This window comes from Perissodus microlepis, chromosome 5 (genome assembly GCF_051167445.1).
Source record: "Perissodus microlepis isolate ML-2025 ecotype Zambia chromosome 5, ASM5116744v1, whole genome shotgun sequence".
Taxonomy (NCBI): Eukaryota; Metazoa; Chordata; class Actinopteri; order Cichliformes; family Cichlidae; genus Perissodus; species Perissodus microlepis.
In genome coordinates, this window is record NC_140465.1 from 16,873,417 (window position 1) to 16,882,669 (window position 9,253).

The window sequence follows — 9,253 nt, forward strand, 5'->3', positions numbered from 1 at the left end:
TTTATAGCACTTTCACTACACCTGAATTCAAAGTATCCCACAATGCCTCGTTAAATGTCGTGTACAACCAGTGGTCACTCCCCAACCCCTGTATAGTATCATGGATCAAAAATGGCAGACAGATGAGAGGAAAGAGAGGAGCACATGACACTACTAACTTTGTGTATTAATTTTGGAAAAAATATGTTCTGTGTTTAATACAATGCTGTGTGTCAGTATTTTTGTCATTATTTAACCTTTTTTCTTTTGCCACCTTCTGACTATGTAACAGCAATGGTGCTTTTAATGGTGCAGAGAAAATTATTCATAGAACTCAGTAAATATGAAGCAGGGAGTCATGCATGAGTGAATGATTATCACTGGTCCAAACCGTGAACCTATCTTAAGCCAAAACAAGTTGTATTTGGTGCCGAAATCTAACCAGCAAGTAAACTTTAAAGTAAAAAGCAAGTGAAGATGAAATGAATCAGTCAGTAAAAACTAAGTAAAACATAGCCTGCTTTCCTGGCTGATAAACTCTGAGTTACTCCAGACTCTGCAGCACTTTAAAAGAGGACCATTATCACTAGGTGTACAGTAATGATGCAGGTGGTGGATTGTGAAACAACAGTGCAGGATAGCATGTGTTTAATATGGAAAACTAGTGAGATTTGTCAACCAGGTGGCATGACATCCTGGGATACGAATCGATGCATACACTCACTGCGGTACCTTTGCAACCTGCGATCACACGTGACTTCCCAGCCCACTTCACCCGAGTCCCGATGTCCCGGCTATGACCATGCAACAACATTTTCTCCCTGCTGGTGTCTGAAATCTTATACATGGAAAAGACAAGCGAGTGATCAGTGAAGGGAATTGGATTTGTATTTTGATACATATATATGTGATAGATTAGGGGGGTAGGTAGATCCTAACAGACAGAGCTAATTATACCAGGCTAACACTCTGTTTCACCTCTCCTCCACCCCCTGTCTCTCTTATTTTTGCTTCAGCTTAAGTGGGTTCTTATCTTATCTGTGGAATTTCTCTTAGAGAACAAAAACGATCAGGAGAGTGGATAGTATCACAGCCTGGGGGTCAATGATGTTCACTCAAGTTAAGCCAGGGTAATTGAATCTTAATAGTCAGCTTCTAGCTTACAAAACAAAAATGCAGAATGCAGCTAGATTTGCTGATCACCACCCCAACAAGTCTTACTGCATGACATGTGAGAAAGATCTGCAGCTCATTTCATTTGAAATGATTTTTTTAAGGAAACCACGCTGCTCTGCATGTTGTTGTCTTTGCATTTATGAGAAATTCGAACGTATGGCCATAAAAACAGCAAGAAGCGCGTGTCTGCATGTTGGCTAAATGATTAAGGCTCAGGATTTGGTTTTCCATAACAGATGACGAATTAAATTAAACTGAAATGAGCCCTATTTTAGGGCAAAATAGTAATAATAATTTTAATAATAATGTTAATTTGTTTGCACTCATATTAACAAGAATGGAATCACTTTTAATGGATTTTGGAAGAAATTACATTTATGTGATTCTTTACATAAGAAATCTAAAGACTACATGGCAAAGAGAACAAGATGTGAAAACAAAAAATATATAATTTGAATCAAATAATAGTTGCACAGTTTTTAAAAAATCACTTATTTTCCTGTATTCAGATGTCTTCTTGTGTTATGTAATTCAACATCCATTATACTGGATAATATTTGACACAAATTAATACCTAATTAAACATTTGTTCAAAAATATGCTGATATATACATAAGATTTTATATGAGATCATTTCCTTTTATGTCACACAGGTACTCACTTTATCAGGCTTGTATTCCAGAAGTTCTTCATTCCTCCCTTTTGCCAAAGTCTTCATTTTTCTTCCTCTTGAGCTTCTTCTATCATTGCATCATCTTTCTTCACTTGGTGATGTACTCTTTCCCCTCATTAAATCATCCGTGCGCCAAGTTTTGGACTTTAATCAAAGGTAGAAAACAAGTTAAGCTTAGGCTTCAGAGAAACATCCGACTCATCCTGCCTGACAAAAAGACAAAAGCAGACAGCTTAAACTTTGCAGCGGGTCTCCTGCGGGAAGATGAGGACAGCTGGTCAATTTCAGTGGGATTTCTCCTTAGGCTGCTCTGGATTAGAGAGGGTCAAGCCATCCAGACAGGTCCTGCCATGTTCAGCAGATTCCTTGGGCTAATTTCAGACTGTTACTGCATTCCCAGAACAAAAAAAAATACTCAGAATAGTTTATTAAAAACCTCAACTGTCTTATTATTATAATTATTATTATGATAAAGAAACACAGACTTACTGCCTTTTCTTTTAAACCAGATTTGATTTAACACTTTTATTCCAGTTTGTGCTCTGAGGTAATTCCTGGAATATAAACAATCCACAGATTTAAATCATGCCAATGAAGTTTGTATATCCCATACACTTCTACCACAGATGTAGGATGTCATCACTTTCACTCTGCTGTGACCAACCAAAAAGACTGAGTGTGAGTCCCCATCCTGAGGTAAATTTGAGAAATACCATCCCTGAACTGCAGCTGTTTGGGAATTTCTTTGTTTTGGAGTCTGTCCCATCTATTCCGAGCACACTGGTCATGTCTAATGGGATTTGACTTTCTGCTAGTTAGTCTTAACAAATTAATTAGATTCCTTGGATTAAAGCAGCTTACTGTTAACATTTTATACTTGTAAATGAATTAAAGATGCCCACCAATAAAAATAATCTTGAAGACTGAAAAAAAAGTTTATATGGTAGTAGCTACTTATTTCCAGATTTTTATAATGTGGTCAAAAAGAAGACTGTATTACTGTAAGCTACATCGACCTCTAGGTGACCCTGTAGAGATTGCTTTTTCTTCTCCTTCATAATTTGAAATATGAAGGAGAAGAAAGCTATAATCTTTTATTGCACAGAAACATTATGAAGGGTTATATTTGTTTGTCCACAGCTACTTGTGCACATGTTTATCTTCATTCTTATGACCGATCAGGGGTAAAGCAGCTCATCTACTAATGGGAAGGTTGGTGGTTCAATCCGTCGCTGCTCCAGACTGCACACCAAATATGTTTGGGAAACATACCGAACCCCGAGTTGCTTCCAATGCAATCATTCAAGTGTCAATGTGTGTGAATGTGAGACAGAAAGCACTTAGGCATAGAAAATGGGTGAATGAGTCATGCTGTATAAAGTGTTCTTCTGCTCAAGTAGAGTAGAAGAACCAGTCCATTTACCATGTAAAATGTGTGATTTTAATATGTCGATGTCTGTCTCAGTTTTTTTTGTACACAGGTCTCTTGTGAAAAAGAGATTTCAATCTCAGTGAGACTTTGTGTTTAAATAAATACTTCAATAATAATAATAACAACTGCATGGATAAATAGTTAAAAAACGTCCTCAAAATTCAGAATTGTATGGCTGGATATTAGTCTAAACCTGTTACTTTGTAGCTTAGCATAAGGCCTTTTTAAACTGTTTAAGAGCAGTCCACTGCAACAGAGGAGTCGGAGCGTCAATCTGCATACTCATAAATCGGCACATCCCAAAAGAAGCAAAGTCGTAAAAGCTATTTTATTAAACAAGGGTATTATTTATGAAAAGTAAAAATCCAGATGTGCAGCTGAGGTGCTTTTTGAGGTTTCCATCAATGCTAGCAGTGGAACTTGAATAATTTATAGAAGGAGAAAACTTAGTTCATCCAGCTAAGACATATTTAGCTTTTAACTGCTATTAAAAGATGAAGAGAGCAACAGGTAATCCCCTCTATAAAGCTGTTACAAGTGGGATGAGCTAAGCATAGGAGATGAGCACACAGTGCCTCAGTGAAGACTCAACGAAGACTCCTCCTCTTAGTTTTATGTCATGATGACAACATGTGGGATGGAAATGGGTAAAGTATCTCTGTTCACAGGCCTGGGAGGAAACGGCTCCTCTGCAAACACAGCAGGAGGGTTGAAATCAGAAGTCATTTAGCACGAGTCACAGATAAATGCTGACAGGTTCATGCTACTTATGGTAAGTGTATGTATTTTCTGTTCATGTCTATGAGTGTCTCATAGTTTGACAGTCATGGTATTATTATTTATTACATAATGATGAATGACAGTCAATGCAGCAGATGCGCCTCTGAATTTTTATTTCTTTACTTCTGTTTTATGAACTGTGGCTTCACAGTTATGTACTGATATAAAATACTTGAGAAGTCTATACTCAGCGAATAAAAAAATGTACAGTTCAGCCATAACAGGTCATGGCTGTAGCATCAAAACATCTGTCAGTGATGTTCTTTATAGATAGATCTTTAAATCATATATTTGCAGTTTTGATTTCAGCGTAAAAAACTGTAAACTTAACTTTTTGCTGTGCGAAGTAAAAATTATACAAGTCAAAAAGCAGAAGTGATTACTTTCAATACCTATGTTGGCTTCAGATTGAAGCAAGCAGGTTCACATGTGACCAAGATTACTCTGAGGTGGGTTGTTCCTCATTTAGCCGTGTTGTGTGTTCAGCAGGGCATTTAGATTCTTATCCAGTTAACAGTGAGGCAGCGCTGAGCCCGGACTCATGTCACACTTAATCTGTCACCAAGTGAACCTTTGATCTTCCTGAAGCCTGATATATAGCATGTTGTGATGAAACAGCTTTATGCTTAGAATAAGAGGACAGATTTTAAAACAATAGCTTGCTTTCCAGGAAGCCAAAAAAACACGCATCTGACAGGAAGTTTCTGCCTGACCAGTTTCTGCTTTTGATATTGTTTTAGATGTAGACAAAGGCATTTGGGCCCATTTCACCTGTTCTGCTGGAAGATGGCCACTGCAGCGGAGGACCCCCACCTGGGATCAGGCCCTGACGATAGCGAAGTGTCTCCATCCGGGAGAGAGTCAGACTCAGATAGCATTCTTTCGGATGACTCGGTGCTTCCAGACTACACGCCAGAGACAAGAAATGGGAGTGCAGCATCAACACTGTATCAAGCGTGCGCCCGTAATGAACCGGTCTCTCTGCAGACAGTGCTTGAGAGGGGGGTCACAAAAGAAGAGGTGATGGAGCTGGACATCAATGGCTGGGTGAGAGTCTCATCCATAATGAACTCATGATCTCTATGACAGTGAGCAACATATTGCAACATCGCTGATCTTAACTGTTAACTTCAAACCAACAGAATGGTTTAATGGTGGCGTGCTGTAAAGGTTTCCTAGAGATCGTACATGGACTTCATACCTGTCCATATATTGACATAAATCACCAGGACAATGAAGGCAACACAGCACTGATGATTGCATCCCAAGCAGGTATGTTTTACCAACTTATTACAACTGGGGTGCTCAAGAAAAAGTTCATTTGATGCAAGTGACATGTTTGCTATAAAATCTGTTTCAGTAAAGGTGGGGATGGGTTCCCCACTCACTCTGACTGCATGGACAAACAGTTCAGGAAAGAGATAACTAAATGCATTCCTTAAATGCTGGTTAAAGCTTTATCAAGCAAAAAAGAAGCCATGTAAATGGACTAAAGCTCATTCAAAATGAACTGAGACAAAGTAGAAAATGGTACTTTGGTCAGATGTATCAAAAAATTTGACATTCTTTTTGGAAAACATGGACAACAGCTGTGTCCTTCCAACTGACCATCCAACATCTAAATCTTTCATCAGCTGAAAACATCTGGAACAACATGAAATTAAAAATATGTCAAAGGAGACCTGGGACTGTTGAGCAGCTAGAATCCTGTATCAGACAAGAACAGGAAAACAGTCTTCTCCCAAAAGTCCAGCAGGTGGTCTCCCCAGTTTCCAGATGTTTATGGACAGTTGTTAAAAGAAGCGGGGATGCTAGACAGTGGAAAACTGCACCAACTGAGAGTTATTGGTGCCAGTAATCTCAAAGTGAGCTAATATTTTTGTATGTATGTTTTTGTTTGAACCTTTGATATGGTTTATGTGTTCTATTGTGAACAAAATCTGGGTTTATTAGGTTTGTAATTATTCCATTTTGTTTTTATATTTTACACAGATTCCTGAGAACTTTTTTGGGATTGGGATTGCAAATAGTTTGAGCTTGATTTAATCTGAGATTTAACTAGTTGCAAATATGCACTCAACTCATGTTTTCTGACGCACTGTTGTATAAATTCTGTGTTTTTACAGGTCACATCATGACAGTGACGTATCTCCTGAACTATTATCCTGGAATAGACACAGAAATAAGGGATTGTAGAGGTTTCACAGCTCTCATCAAAGCTGCAATGACTGGCCGCACTGACGTTGTGGCAGCCCTTGTTATGGCTGGTATGTAAGAGTATAGTGCAAAAACACACTTTATTTCACTGGATCATTACCTATACATTTCAGCTACTGGTATAAAAACAAAGGTATGGTATATTCTCTGTTTCTTAATGCTTTGGGAAATAGCAAATATGAATAAATATCCATCATTAATTGAGATTAGACTCTTATAGAAATATATATATATATATATATATATAAAAAAACAACAGATTAGTCACTTACACATATGAGCTACTCAGCTAGCTCTTTTTGCTATAATTCAAACTATACTGACGTTCCATTAAAATAACTTTTTACAGTGTTGAACATACAAAAGCTACCCTCAACTGATATCACTGGATCGTTTCTGAAACTCTAACATCAGCTCTTTAACTCTGTCTTTCACTGCTCTAAATAAAGACTAAGAGCACTGCTAGTGAGAACGGCTGACCACATGGTTTATCTGACCATATTTGAACCCGGCTAAGTCTGCGCATATGTCAACGTGTCGGTGACGTGAGACTGGTTTAAAGGATCACTCTGAGGACATTATCACATCTTAACAGATACTGACTCAGTAATCTTTACCTTACTAGACTTGCGGGCTGGTCGCAGATTAGCCGTTTCCTTATTTTTGGACTGCACGTTTCCTCAAATCTCTGCCAGGAGTAACACTTAGGCCAACATTAATATCTTACAATAAACTGCCCTCATAATTAAATCCATAAAGATGGATTTCTGAAGCAGACTGTGGGAAAGTCAGCTGAACTTTACAAACCCCTGTCGGCTTTATTCTACCGCATTTAGAGAGCATATCACTGTATCAGAAAATTTAAGTTAGTAAGACAAATAAAACATTAGTAAACAGGCATTGGCACACATTTTCACATTTCACAGTATGACAACCACAGTTGTAGATAATTTTAACTGTGCAAAACGGCTCAGGGCTGTGCTGTTACTTAGTTATCTACAAACTGTGAGACAGCAACACGTTTATTGCAAGCCACCATGCGCCTCATGAACCTCGAGAACTCAGGTTTGGCATCAAGTCTGACGTGTGTAGGCTGTATGTGATAAGATTTACTAAAAAGTATTAATACATTATCAAGTCAGACACTTTGATGTTTAACATTTTTTTGTAGGGCAGCCCAAAACAGCACTTTAACAAGTTATTAATATGAACTTATTATTAATGAGTTATTATTAATCAGTACTTGTGTTTGTTTTTTCCTCCTGGTATTTCTTTTCAGGGGCTGACATACATGCAGTAGATTCCACCAGAGGAAGATGTGCTCGGGACTGGGCCTTTAAGACAGGTCGCTACGAGACCTTGCACCGTCTCCGTCGCCTCAATATGCATCCAAGAGCTGAGCAGTTCTGTGAGGGTTATGTCCCTGAGTGGCCTGAGCTCAAGGAGAGAGTAGCCAAGGCCGTATCTCAGAAAACTCCCAGGGAAAAAATTGCCCAGCAGATCAAAGACACCTTTGGATTCAGATTACCTCGTGACCCCGAGGACAACGGGGTGTTGGACCACATGGTGCGCATGACCACCAGTGTCTACAGTCCTCTGATTTCAACTGGATGTCGCCCACTCTGCCCCACGAGCCCTCCAGAGATTGGCAAGAAGCGTCTGGCCGTACAAGAGCTGGTCAGCAAACATACAAAAAAGGACCTTGAGGAAAGCTCAGTGTGCCACAGTAATGGCTCAGTGTCGCACATTATCCCCACAATCCACTCTGCGGAGTCGATTGCTACGACATGCTGTGCCGACACCGAGCGGCGAGGCAGTATGCTCTCCACCAAAGCTGCCACAACTTTTATTTCCCGGAGTATGGGGAGGCGGAACAGCGTGTTCCCCTCTGGTTGCATCCCAAAGATCAATGTAGACAGGCCAACAGAAGCAACACCAAAGAAAGAAAAGAAGAAGAAGAGGGAAAAGGGCTATCTGGAACCACCCAAGTGGAAGTACAAGGAGATCAAGGATGAGAAAAAAAAGGACAAGAAGAAGGCTGAAAAAGAAAAGGAAGAAAAGGAGAAAAAGAAGAAAGAGAAGGACAGCAAGAAGGCCAAAAAATAAGGTTTTAAAAAAGAAAGGGCTGTACAAAATATCCTTTGTGAGAAAAGTGTGTGTCTTTTCAACTCAGGGCTTAAAATGTTCAAACCAAAGAGCATTCAAGTAAATACTAAACTTAAATCTGAAAGGGAGTGACAGAGGAAGAGAACTGTAAAGACTCTTCAGGGAAGGTTTGAAGCATCTACGCTAAAAGCAGTACCTATATTTGGAGTTAATGTGAAAAATAAGTCTATTATTCTATTAGGGATTAAAAGACTTTAAAGAGCTTCTTTAAAAAAAAAAAGAATATGGCACAATGCACAAAATCCATATTTACTGGCTCATTCTTACCGGTGCTAAAGCATCCATGATGTCTACCTCATTATTCAAATAAATCACAGCCACAGTACGAGTAGACCTGCATCCATTTATAACATGAGATGTAAATCTAGAAGCATATATGCTACAGCTAATTTGTATTATTAAGTAGTATGTATAATATTTATACATAAGAAGAGTTTATGGATGAAAACATGAACTGTAAATACTGTATAGTGTTTAGACAACAAGCATCAAAACTCAGGATCTGTTTAATCCTCTAGGTTTATTGCCGCTTTGTGATATTGCCAATAATGTTCATGTAATCTTTGAATACCGTGCACACAGTCGTGAAAAAGAAAGTTTGCACATGACTCCGTACAGTTATGTAAAAAATCAAGTACACCCTTACCGACGGTAGCCGATCAAATGCACTTGATTAACTGATCATCAGCAGGTGTGAGTTTCTGTACAGATGTGGACGTTTTGGCAGTTTACTGATCTGGAGCATTCAGGTGTCTGTAAACACAATGCCACAGTCTTCCCAGGAGAGGATGTCCCAGGAGATTTAGCCCTAGGTCAGAGCGTGCAATCCT

The 9,253-nt window shown here is 38.9% G+C and overlaps 2 protein-coding genes across 3 annotated transcripts in view; one reads left to right on the forward strand and one right to left on the reverse strand.

Moving 5' to 3' along the window:
• arhgef25b (Rho guanine nucleotide exchange factor (GEF) 25b) overlaps window positions 1–2,030 on the reverse strand; it is a 28,391-nt gene extending 26,361 nt beyond the window's left edge. Inside the window, exons 1-2 of one of the 2 annotated variants that reach the window (XM_084928315.1) lie at window positions 1,817–2,030; window positions 712–817 (exon numbers count right to left, since the gene is read on the reverse strand). In XM_084928315.1, the coding sequence (XP_084784441.1) occupies window positions 712–817; window positions 1,817–1,873 (163 nt within the window). In that variant the 5' untranslated portion in view covers window positions 1,874–2,030. The remainder of the gene's footprint in view (window positions 1–711; window positions 818–1,816) is intronic. The other variant, XM_084928320.1, reaches the window with a different exon arrangement.
• Window positions 2,031–4,826: 2,796 nt separating this feature from the next.
• On the forward strand, window positions 4,827–8,462 carry ankrd33ab (ankyrin repeat domain 33Ab). The gene is made up of 4 exons (XM_084927224.1): window positions 4,827–5,087; window positions 5,183–5,312; window positions 6,167–6,307; window positions 7,537–8,462. Exons 1-4 carry the CDS (start codon window positions 4,827–4,829, stop codon window positions 8,361–8,363), a joined length of 1,359 nt encoding a protein of 452 aa, XP_084783350.1. The 3' UTR covers window positions 8,364–8,462.
• Window positions 8,463–9,253: the final 791 nt, after the last annotated feature.

Bases quoted from the DNA above. Each gene is read 5' to 3' on its own strand.
- ankrd33ab (XM_084927224.1), top strand. From the start codon at position 4,827: ATGGCCACTGCAGCGGAGGACCCCCACCTGGGATCAGGCCCTGACGAT. The intron at 5,088-5,182 runs GTGAGAGTCTCA...TCAAACCAACAG, and splicing joins AGCTGGACATCAATGGCTGG to AATGGTTTAATGGTGGCGTG. The intron at 6,308-7,536 runs GTATGTAAGAGT...ATTTCTTTTCAG, and splicing joins GGCAGCCCTTGTTATGGCTG to GGGCTGACATACATGCAGTA.